Consider the following 15,464-nt stretch of genomic DNA (forward strand, 5'->3'; position numbering starts at 1 on the left):
AACAACAAAGTCTTATGACAATTTGACCGACAAAAAAATAAAATAAAAAAAGGTGTCAAAGACGTTGGAGTAGGAAGACATTGACAATGTCCCCCCCCCCTCTCTTCTCTCCCTTTATAGCCGACAGCTGGCCAATGAACTTTGACGACTCTAACGCGCGGAACGACTGGGGCTGGAAACACGATTACGACCTCCCGGAGCTCGTCCAGACCATGCTCAACTACATCGGCTCAGACTCGCGCATCGCAAAGGCTAACTGAGGGGGCCAGAGGTGGCGTGATGCTGGGTGGCGTGATGCTGGGTGGGGTGATGCTGGGTGACGTGATGCTGGATGGGGTTATGCTGGGTGGGGTGATGGAGCAGTGTTTCTTTGTACATACTGTAAAGACTGTTGTTTTATAGGAGGGAGACACTTGGTGTGTAAATAGTCGTTTTGTCATTTGGAAGGGCTCTCATTCTGTCTGTGTGTCTCGGTGTCTGTCTGTGTGTCTCGGTGTCTGTCTGTGTGTCTCGGTGTCTGTCTGTGTGTCTCGGGGTCTGTCTGTGTGTCTCGGGGTCTGTCTGTCTGTCTCGGTGTCTGTCTGTGTGTCTCGGTGTCTGTCTGTGTGTCTCGGTGTCTGTCTGTGTGTCTCGGGGTCTGTCTCTGTCTCAGTGTCTGTCTGAACAAGTTACTAGAACGTGGTTGCGTGAGAAGTAGCAGGCCGATTCCCCTCCTCTCTCTCCCTCTCTCCCTCCCTCCCTCTCCCTCCTCCCTCTCAGGAAGGAGGAGAGGTTGACTCCATAGGGTTGACTCCATAGGGTTGACTCCATAGGGTTGACTCCATAGGGTTGACTCCATGGGGTTGACTCCATAGGGTTGACTCCATAGAGTTGACTCCATGGGGTTGACTCCATGGGGTTGACTCCATAGGGTTGACTCCATGGGGTTGACTCCATGGGGTTGACTCCATGGGGTTGACTCCATAGAGTTGACTCCATAGGGTTGACTCCATGGGGTTGACTCCATAGGGTTGACTCCATAGGGTTGACTCCATGGGGTTGACTCCATAGGGTTGACTCCATAGGGTTGACTCCATAGGGTTGACTCCATAGGGTTGACTCCATAGGGTTGACTCCATGGGGTTGACTCCATAGGGTTGACTCCATGGGGTTGACTCCATAGGGTTGACTCCATAGGGTTGACTCCATGGGGTTGACTCCATAGGGTTGACTCCATGGGGTTGACTCCATAGGGTTGACTCCATAGAGTTGACTCCATAGGGTTGACTCCATGGGGTTGACTCCAAGAATCCTTCTTCTCTCTGTGGGAGAGCTGATGTTATAAAGGTCACCTCTGCATATGTAAAGCTATTGCAAAGGGGTTCACTGTTGTAGAAGTATTTCTCAGCCAAAAGCTGAGAATTCAGGTTTCAAAAGGTCCTACATTTACAGTCATAATCACACAAGTTTTAGATTGGAGAGGTTTATTTAATATAAGCGGTGTTTGATGCACTTTAGAGTAAGAGAGGAAAATTATTTTTAAACCCTTTAGAAAATCATCAAACATACATTGAGGTGTGGAGGAACACATCGAGTACAAGGTGTTTTCTGCCCACTGATTCTACATTCTGTCTGCTGGGAACCACGGACTGGGCACCACGGACTGGGCACCACGGACTGGGAACCACGGACTGGGAACCACGGACTGGGAACCACTGACTGGGAACCACGGACTGGGAACCACGGACTGGGCACCACGGACTGGGCACCACGGACTGGGCACCACGGACTGGGAACCACGGACTGGGCACCACGGACTGGGAACCACTGACTGGGAACCACGGACTGGGAACCACGGACTGGGAGTCACGGACTGGGCACCACGGACTGGGAACCACTGACTGGGAACCACGGACTGGGAACCACGGACTGGGAGTCATGGTGACTCCATGTGTTTCTGGCACTTGTATGTAAAGTGTGAATGAATAGACCTCCGTTCCTCTGGAATCCTTTGGTTGTATCTCAAATGGCACCCTATTCCCTATATATTGGCACCCTATTCCCTATATGATGGCACCCTATTCCCTATATGGTGGCACCCTATTCCCTATATGATGGCATCCTATTCCCTATATAGTGGTACCCTATTCCCTATATGATGGCACCCTATTCCCTATATGATGACACCCTATTCCCTATACGGTGGCACCCTATTCCCTATATGATGGCACCCTATTCCCTATATGATGGCATCCTATTCCCTATATAGTGGCACCCTATTCCCTATATGATGGCACCCTATTCCCTATATGATGGCACCCTATTCCCTATATGGTGGCACCCTATTCCCTATATAGTGGTACCCTATTCCCTATATGATGGCACCCTATTCCCTATATAGTGGTACCCTATTCCCTATATGATGGCACCCTATTCCCTATATGATGGCACCCTATTCCCTATATGATGGCATCCTATTCCCTATATAGTGGCACCCTATTCCCTATATGATGGCACCCTATTCCCTATATGATGGCACCTATTCCCTATATGGTGGCACCCTATTCCCTATATAGTGGTACCCTATTCCCTATATGATGGCACCCTATTCCCTATATAGTGGTACCCTATTCCCTATATGATGGCACCCTATTCCCTATATGATGGCACCCTGTTCCCTATATGATGGCACCCTATTCCCTATATGATGGCACCCTATTCCCTATATGATGGCACCCTATTCCCTATATAGTGGTACCCTATTCCCTATATGATGGCACCCTATTCCCTATATGATGGTACCCTATTCCCTATATGATGGCACCCTATTCCCTATATAGTGGCACCCTATTCCCTATATGATGGCACCCTGTTCCCTATATGATGGCACCCTATTCCCTATATAGTGGCACCCTATTCCCTATATAGTGGCACCCTATTCCCTATATGGTGGTACCCTATGCCCTATATGGTGGTACCCTATGCCCTATATAGTGGTACCCTATTCCCTATATAGTGGTGCCCTATTTGATGGCACTATATTCCCTATATAGTGGCACCCTATTCCCTATATGATGGCACCCTATTCCCTATATAGTGGTACCCTATTCCCTATATGATGGCACCCTATTCCCTATATAGTGGCACCCTATTCCCTATATGATGGCACCCTGTTCCCTATATAGTGGCACCCTGTTCCTTATTTTCCCATATTCTCTATTCCCCTATAATGCCAATAGGGTCCCATTTGGGACGCACAGTTTGACTGGTTAAATATGGACGGTTTCCTTTAGTTGGTAATGTAGGCGTCAGGGATGCCCGTTTTCACCCTCTAACTCTGTTCTTCAAAGGGCTGAGGGTTGTGGATGTTATATATAAATTATATATTTATAATTATAATATATATATATAAAACACATTTCTGCTGGTTATATGTTTTTCTTTTCAGATGCTATTGTTGTTAATGAATCCAATGCTATAAGCTTTTTCACACTGCAGTGATCTTAGCCCCAGGCTAAGACTGACCCTGGACTAGCTTATCCTGTCTTCGCGGTTCACACAAGCTTTCAGTGATGAATTGTTTAAACCTCGCTGTCCGCCTGCCTGCCTGACCTCGGATAAACTGTTTCACTTTTGAAATGCGATCTCGCGCCCCTCTACAGAGAATTCTGTGCACAGACGAGACATCAACTTTTCTGATCCAGGCGAAATCATGCAACGATATTTTATTGTCATGGATAGCCATAATCCAAGTACATGTCTATGAAAACAGAGGAAAGAGCTTGATGTCATTTTTCTTTTCAGATGCTATTGTTGTTAATGAATCCCCCCTCTTCCAGCTGTAGAGTTCGTGGCTTCGGTTGGCTAGCTAAGTGAGAAGAAGTTAGCCAGCCGGCAGAGCAACCAATTTTTATTATTATTTTTATTAGCCATAGAAACCAAAATGTTTTTTGCATAGATGAAAGTATTGTTTTTATTTATTTTTTATTTTTGTCCTCTGATAGAAGGATGAAATAGTATAAATGTATTTATTAAAATGGCAGAACGCATCACAAGCGTATGTAAGTTAAGTGAATGTGATTGGACAGTAAAGATTCTATGTTAAGTGAATGTGATTGGACAGTAAAGATTCTATGCGTTGTTCTTGACCCGTTTTGGTCACTGGCTATTTTGGCACCGTGTTTCTGGGGCCCTGAAAAGTCGTCTCTAACCCTGCTCTGGAACAGGGCCCGGCTGGGCTAAAATCTGAATATTCGCTTAGGCCTGGGCTAAAATCTCCCATAGCCCAGGCCTGACGAGGCTCTTAGGCCTGGGATAAAATCTCCCATAGCCCAGGCCTGACGAGGCTCTTAGCCCTGGGCTAAAATCTCCCATAGCCCAGGCCTGACGAGGCTCTTAGCCCTGGGCTAAAATCTCCCATAGCCCAGGCCTGACGAGGCTCTTAGCCCTGGGCTAAGGTTGGTGTGAATATTCGCTTAGGCCTGGGCTAAAATCTCCCATAGCCCAGGCCTGACGAGGCTCTTAGCCCTGGGCTAAGGTTGGTGTGAATATTCGCTTAGGCCTGGGCTAAAATCTCCCATAGCCCAGGCCTGACGAGGCTCTTAGGCCTGGGATAAAATCTCCCATAGCCCAGGCCTGACGAGGCTCTTAGCCCTGGGCTAAGGTTGGTGTGAATATTCGCTTAGGCCTGGGCTAAAATCTCCCATAGCCCAGGCCTGACGAGGCTCTTAGCCCTGGGCTAAGGTTGGTGTGAATATTCGCTTAGGCCTGGGCTAAAATCTCCCATAGCCCAGGCCTGACGAGGCTCTTAGCCCTGGGCTAAAATCTCCCATAGCCCAGGCCTGACGAGGCTCTTAGCCCTGGGCTAAGGTTGGTGTGAATATTCGCTTAGGCCTGGGCTAAAATCTCCCATAGCCCAGGCCTGACGAGGCTCTTAGCCCTGGGCTAAAATCTCCCATAGCCCAGGCCTGACGAGGCTCTTAGCCCTGGGCTAAGGTTTGTGTGAATATTCGCTTAGGCCTGGGCTAAAATCTCCCATAGCCCAGGCCTGACGAGCCTCTTAGCCCTGGGCTAAAATCTCCCATAGCCCAGGCCTGACGAGGCTCTTAGCCCTGGGATAAAATCTCCCATAGCCCAGGCCTGATGAGGCTCTTAGCCCTGGGCTAAAATCTCCCATAGCCCAGGCCTGACAAGGCTCTTAGCCCTGGGATAAAATCTCCCATAGCCCAGGCCTGACGAGGCTCTTAGCCCTGGGATAAAATCTCCCATAGCCCAGGCCTGACGAGGCTCTTAGCCCTGGGATAAGGTTGGTGTGAATGCATCTTTTCTATGTGAAAGTTGGAACAAATGTGTGTTCTTTCAATCACAAAATCTCCTTTTGTCATTAAAGATTTTTTTTCTTTTCTCTCAACTATCTCAGTCATTGTTTCTCTTGTTTTGTGCCTCGTTCTGTCTGTTTCTATATATTGTTATTCTGCCTCCTCACTGATACTTTAAAAAAAAAATCATTGTATCTTCCTAAGTTTCCTGTACGTTTCTAGCTTTGACATGACAACAAGTGTTCTAAGGCAGTATTAGTAAAGCCACATTACTACCGGGCTGTGTTTATAAGGCTGTGTTTGTAATGTGTTCAGTACAAAATGTAATCCAACTCCTCATGCCTTTTTTTTTTAAAGGTTTGATGCATATTAAAATATCTATGAATTCATTACTTCACTGGAATCACGAGGTATTTATTTTATTATATGAATTTGACTTGGCCACCCAAGACTGGGTAGCTACTGCGTTTTTGGATTGGGTTGAACCGACAAAAAAAAAAAGGGTGAATGTGGGTTCTCTTGAGAAACGCTTATACGGTTATTATCTCTGGCAGACCGTCAACATCCTCGGAGCCAAATCATCTACACCTGTTCTCCATTACGATGTCCTGAAATCTAAAAACGGGGCTATTTTGATCAGAATTTGAGTGACAATTTGAGAAGATGGAGGAAAAAAAAGCAAAAAGAAAGCCACCAAGACTGGGTTAGCTAATTGTTTTGTTCATTGTGCCGATGTTGTATGACAACTTTGCAAAATGCTCTTTAATGACGTCACCTTTATTGACCTGAACGATGTCAGCTCAGCTAAACATGATACCGGTGAAGGTCGGGACCAGATGAAGAAATCCGGGGCTGTTTTATGATAGCATCCCCCCCCCCCCCCCTCTTTAGCATTAGGCTACAGTTGAGCAGAGGTGTTTTTAGGATTTCCACACATGCTGAACATTCTAATTGGCCTTTTTTTTTAAGCATTTCATTAAATTGTACCTAATTTACATGAGAGAATAATATTCTACCGTCTACCCTCTACTACCATCTACCTCTACTACCATCTACCTCTACTACCATCTACCTCTACTACAATCTACCTCTACTCTACTACCATCTACCTCTACTACCATCTACCTCTACTACCATCTACCTCTACTACCATCTACCTCTACTCTACTACCATCTACCTCTACTACCATCTACCTCTACTCTACTACCATCTACCTTCTACTACCTACTACCATCTACCATCTACTACCATCTACCTCTACTCTACTACCATCTACCTCTACTACCATCTACCTCTACTCTACTACCATCTACCTCTACTACCATCTACCTCTACTACCTACTACCATCTACCTCTACTACCTACTACCATCTACCTCTACTACCTACTACCATCTACCTCTACTACCATACTACCATCTACCTCTACTACCATCTACCTCTACTACCATCTACCTCTACTACCTACTACCATCTACCTCTACTCTACTACCATCTACCTCTACTACCATCTACCATCTACCTCTACTACCATCTACCTCTACTCTACTACCATCTACCTCTACTCTAATACCATCTACCTCTACTCTACTACCATCTACCTCTACTCTACTACCATCTACCTCTACTCTACTACCATCTACCTCTACTCTACTACCATCTACCTCTACTCTACTACCATCTACCTCTACTCCTACTACCATCTACCTCTACTACCATCTACCTCTACTCTACCTACTACCATCTACCTCTACTACCATCTACCTCTACTCTACTACCATCTACCTCTACTACCATCTACCTCTACTCTACTCTACTACCATCTACCTCTACTACCATCTACCTCTACTCTACTCTCTACCATCTACTCTACTACCATCTACCTCTACTACCATCTACCTCTACTCTACCATCTACTCTCTACCATCTACTCTACTACCATCTACCTCTACTACCATCTACCTCTACTCTACTACCATCTACCTCTACTACCATCTACCTCTACTCTACTACCATCTACCTCTACTACCATCTACCTCTACTACCATCTACCTCTACTCTACTACCATCTACCTCTACTACCATCTACCTCTACTCTACTACCATCTACCTCTACTACCTACTACCATCTACCTCTACTCTACTACCAGCTACCTCGACTACCAGCTACCTCTGCTCTACCAACAAGAGGTATAGGTAGACCTTACAGTGAAATGCTTCCTAACAAGCCCTTAACCAACAATGCAGTTCAAGAAATAGAGTTAATCAAATATTTACTAAATTAACTAAAGTTTTTTTTAAAAGGAGTACCGGTACCGAGTCAGTGTGCGGGGGGGTCCAGGTTAGTAATGAGGATATATACAGGGGTACCGGTACCGAGACAGTGTGCGGGGGTCCAGGTTAGTAATGAGGATATATACAGGGGTACCGGTACCGAGTCAGTGTGCGGGGGGGTCCAGGTTCGTCGAGGTCATTTGTAAAGTGACTATGCATAGATATTAGACAGCGAGTAGCAGCAGTGTAAAAACAAAAGGGGGGGGGGTTGTATTTGTAAATACTCCGGGGGGCCAAATCCCTCCATATAAATTACACAACCCTAATCCTCCCCCATGTCTTGTGATGTTAAAAAAAAAAATGAATGACCTTTTATTTAACTAGGAAAGTCAGTTATTAAGAACAAATTCTTATTTTATAATGACGGCCTAGGAACAGTGGGTTAACTGGTCTAGGAACAGTGGGTTAACTGGTCTAGGAACAGTGGGTTAACTGGTCTAGGAACAGTGGGTTAACTGGTCTAGGAACAGTGGGTTAACTGGTCTAGGAACAGTGGGTTAACTGGTCTAGGAACAGTGGGTTAACTGGTCTAGGAACAGTGGGTTAACTGGTCTAGGAACAGTGGGTTAGGTCTAGGAACAGTGGGTTAACTGGTCTAGGAACAGTGGGTTAACTGGTCTAGGAACAGTGGGTTAACTGGTCTAGGAACAGTGGGTTAACTGGTCTAGGAACAGTGGGTTAACTGGCCTAGGAACAGTGGGTTAACTGGTCTAGGAACAGTGGGTTAACTGGCCTAGGAACAGTTAACTGGTCTAGGGTTAACTGGTCTAGGAACAGTGGGTTAACTGCCTGTTCAGGTCTAGGAACAGTGGGTTAACTGGTCAGATGTTTACCTTGTCTGGCCTAGGAACAGTGGGTTAACTGGTCGGGTGGTTCTATCTTTAAATCAAAGTTTATTTGTCTACGTGGGTTTACTGGTCTAGGAACAGGTGTTTACTGGTCTAGACCTCACAGTGAAATGCTGAATACAGCAGGTGTTTAGTAGACCTTACAGTGAAATGCTGAATACAACAGGTGTAGTAGACCTTAGTGAAATGCTGAATACAACAGGTGTAGTAGACCTCACAGTGAAATGCTGAATACAACAGGTGTAGTAGACCTCACAGTGAAATGCTGAATACAACAGGTGTAGTAGACCTCACAGTGAAATGCTGAATACAACAGGTGTAGTAGACCTTACAGTGAAATGCTGAATACAACAGGTGTAGTAGACCTCACAGTGAAATGCTGAATACAACAGGTGTAGTAGACCTCACAGTGAAATGCTGAATACAACAGGTGTAGTAGACCTTACAGTGAAATGCTGAATACAACAGGTGTAGTAGACCTCACAGTGAAATGCTGAATACAACAGGTGTAGTAGACCTTACAGTGAAATGCTGAATACAACAGGTGTAGTAGACCTCACAGTGAAATGCTGAATACAACAGGTGTAGTAGTAGACCTTACAGTGAAATGCTGAATACAACAGGTGTAGTAAACCTTACAGTGAAATGCTGAATACAACAGGTGTAGTAGACCTTACAGTGAAATGCTGAATACAACAGGTGTAGTAGACCTTACAGTGAAATGCTGAATACAACAGGTGTAGTAGTAGACCTTACAGTGAAATGCTGAATACAACAGGTGTAGTAGACCTTACAGTGAAATGCTGAATACAACAGGTGTAGTAGACCTCACAGTGAAATGCCGAATACAACAGGTGTAGTAGACCTCACAGTGAAATGCTGAATACAACAGGTGTAGTAGACCTCACAGTGAAATGCTGAATACAACAGGTGTAGTAGACCTTACAGTGAAATGCTGAATACAACAGGTGTAGTAGACCTTACAGTGAAATGCTGAATACAACAGGTGTAGTAGACCTTACAGTGAAATGCTGAATACAACAGGTGTAGTAGACCTTACAGTGAAATGCTGAATACAACAGGTGTAGTAGACCTTACAGTGAAATGGTGAATAAATGCAATACAACAGGTGTAGTAGACCTTACAGTGAAATGCTGAATACAACAGGTGTAGTAGACCTTACAGTGAAATGCTGAATACAACAGGTGTAGTAGACCTCACAGTGAAATGCTGAATACAACAGGTGTAGTAGACCTTACAGTGAAATGCTGAATACAACAGGTGTAGTAGACCTCACAGTGAAATGCTGAATACAACAGGTGTAGTAGACCTCACAGTGAAATGCTGAATACAACAGGTGTAGTAGACCTTACAGTGAAATGCTGAATACAACAGGTGTAGTAGACCTCACAGTGAAATGCTGAATACAACAGGTGTAGTAGACCTTACAGTGAAATGCTGAATACAACAGGTGCAGTAGACCTTACAGTGAAATGCTGAATACAACAGGTGTAGTAGACCTTACAGTGAAATGCTGAATACAACAGGTGTAGGTAGACCTTACAGTGAAATGCTGAATACAACAGGTGTAGTAGACCTCACAGTGAAATGCTGAATACAACAGGTGTAGTAGACCTTACAGTGAAATGCTGAATACAACAGGTGTAGTAGACCTCACAGTGAAATGCTGAATACAACAGGTGTAGTAGACCTCACAGTGAAATGCTGAATACAACAGGTGTAGTAGACCTTACAGTGAAATGCTGAATACAACAGGTGTAGTAGACCTCACAGTGAAATGCTGAATACAACAGGTGTAGTAGACCTTACAGTGAAATGCTGAATACAACAGGTGTAGGTAGACCTCACAGTGAAATGCTGAATACAACAGGTGTAGTAGACCTTACAGTGAAATGCTGAATACAACAGGTGCAGTAGACCTTACAGTGAAATGCTGAATACAACAGGTGTAGGTAGACCTTACAGTGAAATGCTGAATACAACAGGTGTAGGTAGACCTTACAGTGAAATGCTGAATGCAACAGGTGTAGTAGACCTCACAGTTAAATGCTGAATACAACAGGTGTAGGTAGACCTTACAGTGAAATGCCGAATACAACAGGTGTAGGTAGACCTCACAGTGAAATGCTGAATACAACAGGTGTAGGTAGACCTCACAGTGAAATGCTGAATACAACAGGTGTAGTAGACCTCACAGTGAAATGCTGAATACAACAGGTGTAGTAGACCTTACAGTGAAATGCTGAATACAACAGGTGTAGTAGACCTTACAGTGAAATGCTGAATACAACAGGTGTAGTAGACCTCACAGTGAAATGCTGAATACAACAGGTGTAGTAGACCTCACAGTGAAATGCTGAATACAACAGGTGTAGTAGACCTTACAGTGAAATGCTGAATACAACAGGTGTAGTAGACCTCACAGTGAAATGCTGAATACAACAGGTGTAGTAGTAGACCTTACAGTGAAATGCTGAATACAACAGGTGTAGTAAATCTTACAGTGAAATGCTGAATACAACAGGTGTAGTAGACCTTACAGTGAAATGCTGAATACAACAGGTGTAGTAGTAGACCTTACAGTGAAATGCTGAATACAACAGGTGTAGTAGACCTTACAGTGAAATGCTGAATACAACAGGTGTAGTAGACCTCACAGTGAAATGCTGAATACAACAGGTGTAGTAGACCTCACAGTGAAATGCTGAATACAACAGGTGTAGTAGACCTCACAGTGAAATGCTGAATACAACAGGTGTAGTAGACCTTACAGTGAAATGCTGAATACAACAGGTGTAGTAGACCTGACAGTGAAATGCTGAATACAACAGGTGTAGTAGACCTTACAGTGAAATGCTGAATACAACAGGTGTAGTAGACCTTACAGTGAAATGCCGAATACAACAGGTGTAGTAGACCTCACAGTGAAATGCTGAATACAACAGGTGTAGTAGACCTCACAGTGAAATGCTGAATACAACAGGTGTAGTAGACCTCACAGTGAAATGCTGAATACAACAGGTGTAGTAGACCTCACAGTGAAATGCTGAATACAACAGGTGTAGTAGACCTCACAGTGAAATGCTGAATACAACAGGTGTAGTAGACCTTACAGTGAAATGCTGAATACAACAGGTGTAGTAGACCTCACAGTGAAATGCTGAATACAACAGGTGTAGTAGACCTTACAGTGAAATGCTGAATACAACAGGTGTAGGTAGACCTCACAGTGAAATGCTGAATACAACAGGTGTAGTAGACCTCACAGTGAAATGCTGAATACAACAGGTGCAGTAGACCTTACAGTGAAATGCTGAATACAACAGGTGTAGGTAGACCTTACAGTGAAATGCTGAATACAACAGGTGTAGGTAGACCTTACAGTGAAATGCTGAATACAACAGGTGTAGTAGACCTCACAGTGAAATGCTGAATACAACAGGTGTAGTAGACCTTACAGTGAAATGCTGAATACAACAGGTGTAGTAGACCTCACAGTGAAATGCTGAATACAACAGGTGTAGGTAGACCTCACAGTGAAATGCTGAATACAACAGGTGTAGTAGACCTCACAGTGAAATGCTGAATACAACAGGTGTAGTAGACCTTACAGTGAAATGCTGAATACAACAGGTGTAGTAGACCTTACAGTGAAATGCTGAATACAACAGGTGTAGTAGACCTCACAGTGAAATGCTGAATACAACAGGTGTAGTAGACCTCACAGTGAAATGCTGAATACAACAGGTGTAGTAGACCTTACAGTGAAATGCTGAATACAACAGGTGTAGTAGACCTCACAGTGAAATGCTGAATACAACAGGTGTAGTAGTAGACCTTACAGTGAAATGCTGAATACAACAGGTGTAGTAGACCTTACAGTGAAATGCTGAATACAACAGGTGTAGTAGACCTTACAGTGAAATGCTGAATACAACAGGTGTAGTAGTAGACCTTACAGTGAAATGCTGAATACAACAGGTGTAGTAGACCTTACAGTGAAATGCTGAATACAACAGGTGTAGTAGACCTCACAGTGAAATGCTGAATACAACAGGTGTAGTAGACCTCACAGTGAAATGCTGAATACAACAGGTGTAGTAGACCTCACAGTGAAATGCTGAATACAACAGGTGTAGTAGACCTCACAGTGAAATGCTGAATACAACAGGTGTAGTAGACCTTACAGTGAAATGCTGAATACAACAGGTGTAGACCTTACAGTGAAATGCTGAATACAACAGGTGTAGTAGACCTGCTGGAATACAACAGGTGTAGTAGACCTTACAGTGAAATGCTGAATACAACAGGTGTAGTAGACCTCACAGTGAAATGCTGAATACAACAGGTGTAGTAGACCTTACAGTGAAATGCTGAATACAACAGGTGTAGTAGACCTCACAGTGAAATGCTGAATACAACAGGTGTAGTAGACCTTACAGTGAAATGCTGAATACAACAGGTGTAGTAGACCTTACAGTGAAATGCTGAATACAACAGGTGTAGTAGACCTCACAGTGAAATGCTGAATACAACAGGTGTAGTAGACCTTACAGTGAAATGCTGAATACAACAGGTGTAGTAGACCTCACAGTGAAATGCTGAATACAACAGGTGTAGTAGACCTCACAGTGAAATGCTGAATACAACAGGTGTAGTAGACCTCACAGTGAAATGCTGAATACAACAGGTGTAGTAGACCTTACAGTGAAATGCTGAATACAACAGGTGTAGTAGACCTACAGTGAAATGCTGAATACAACAGGTGTAGTAGACCTTACAGTGAAATGCTGAATACAACAGGTGTAGTAGACCTCACAGTGAAATGCTGAATACAACAGGTGTAGTAGACCTTACAGTGAAATGCTGAATACAACAGGTGCAGTAGACCTTACAGTGAAATGCTGAATACAACAGGTGTAGGTAGACCTTACAGTGAAATGCTGAATACAACAGGTGTAGGTAGACCTTACAGTGAAATGCTGAATGCAACAGGTGTAGTAGACCTCACAGTTAAATGCTGAATACAACAGGTGTAGGTAGACCTTACAGTGAAATGCCGAATACAACAGGTGTAGGTAGACCTCACAGTGAAATGCTGAATACAACAGGTGTAGGTAGACCTCACAGTGAAATGCTGAATACAACAGGTGTAGTAGACCTCACAGTGAAATGCTGAATACAACAGGTGTAGTAGACCTTACAGTGAAATGCTGAATACAACAGGTGTAGTAGACCTTACAGTGAAATGCTGAATACAACAGGTGTAGTAGACCTCACAGTGAAATGCTGAATACAACAGGTGTAGTAGACCTCACAGTGAAATGCTGAATACAACAGGTGTAGTAGACCTTACAGTGAAATGCTGAATACAACAGGTGTAGTAGACCTCACAGTGAAATGCTGAATACAACAGGTGTAGTAGTAGACCTTACAGTGAAATGCTGAATACAACAGGTGTAGTAAACCTTACAGTGAAATGCTGAATACAACAGGTGTAGTAGACCTTACAGTGAAATGCTGAATACAACAGGTGTAGTAGAATACAACAGGTGTAGTAGACCTTACAGTGAAATGCTGAATACAACAGGTGTAGTAGACCTTACAGTGAAATGCTGAATACAACAGGTGTAGTAGACCTTACAGTGAAATGCTGAATACAACAGGTGTAGTAGACCTCACAGTGAAATGCTGAATACAACAGGTGTAGTAGACCTCACAGTGAAATGCTGAATACAACAGGTGTAGTAGACCTTACAGTGAAATGCTGAATACAACCGGTGTAGTAGACCTGACAGTGAAATGCTGAATACAACAGGTGTAGTAGACCTTACAGTGAAATGCTGAATACAACAGGTGTAGTAGACCTTACAGTGAAATGCCGAATACAACAGGTGTAGTAGACCTCACAGTGAAATGCTGAATACAACAGGTGTAGTAGACCTCACAGTGAAATGCTGAATACAACAGGTGTAGGTAGACCTCACAGTGAAATGCTGAATACAACAGGTGTAGGTAGACCTCACAGTGAAATGCTGAATACAACAGGTGTAGTAGACCTCACAGTGAAATGCTGAATACAACAGGTGTAGTAGACCTTACAGTGAAATGCTGAATACAACAGGTGTAGTAGAACATACAGTGATATGCTGAATACAACAGGTGTAGTAGACCTTACAGTGAAATGCTGAATACAACAGGTGTAGTAGACCTCACAGTGAAATGCTGAATACAACAGGTGTAGTAAACCTTACAGTGAAATGCTGAATACAACAGGTGTAGTAGACCTTACAGTGAAATGCTGAATACAACAGGTGTAGTAGACCTTACAGTGAAATGCTGAATACAACAGGTGTAGTAGTAGACCTTACAGTGAAATGCTGAATACAACAGGTGTAGTAGACCTTACAGTGAAATGCTGAATACAACAGGTGTAGTAGACCTTACAGTGAAATGCTGAATACAACAGGTGTAGTAGACCTTACAGTGAAATGCTGAATACAACAGGTGTAGTAGACCTTACAGTGAAATGCTGAATACAACAGGTGTAGGTAGACCTTACAGTGAAATGCTGAATACAACAGGTGTAGGTAGACCTCACAGTGAAATGCTGAATACAACAGGTGTAGTAGACCTTACAGTGAAATGCTGAATACAACAGGTGTAGTAGACCTCACAGTGAAATGCTGAATACAACAGGTGTAGTAGTAGACCTTACAGTGAAATGCTGAATACAACAGGTGTAGTAAACCTTACAGTGAAATGCTGAATACAACAGGTGTAGTAGACCTTACAGTGAAATGCTGAATACAACAGGTGTAGTAGACCTTACAGTGAAATGCTGAATACAACAGGTGTAGTAGTAGACCTTACAGTGAAATGCTGAATACAACAGGTGTAGTAGACCTTACAGTGAAATGCTGAATACAACAGGTGTAGTAGACCTCACAGTGAAATGCCGAAT

The 15,464-nt window shown here is 43.7% G+C and overlaps 1 protein-coding gene across 2 annotated transcripts in view; it reads left to right on the forward strand.

The window, feature by feature from the left end:
- Positions 1-5,689, forward strand: part of LOC115121129 (L-threonine 3-dehydrogenase, mitochondrial-like) — a 38,996-nt gene extending 33,307 nt beyond the window's left edge. For both annotated transcript variants that reach the window (XM_029650157.2, XM_029650158.2), the window contains one exon: positions 121-5,689. In XM_029650157.2, the coding sequence (XP_029506017.1) occupies positions 121-260 (140 nt within the window). In that variant the 3' untranslated portion in view covers positions 261-5,689. The remainder of the gene's footprint in view (positions 1-120) is intronic.
- Positions 5,690-15,464: the final 9,775 nt, after the last annotated feature.

The sequence above is a fragment of the Oncorhynchus nerka genome, unplaced genomic scaffold (genome assembly GCF_034236695.1).
Source record: "Oncorhynchus nerka isolate Pitt River unplaced genomic scaffold, Oner_Uvic_2.0 unplaced_scaffold_1490, whole genome shotgun sequence".
Classification (NCBI taxonomy): domain Eukaryota; kingdom Metazoa; phylum Chordata; class Actinopteri; order Salmoniformes; family Salmonidae; genus Oncorhynchus; species Oncorhynchus nerka.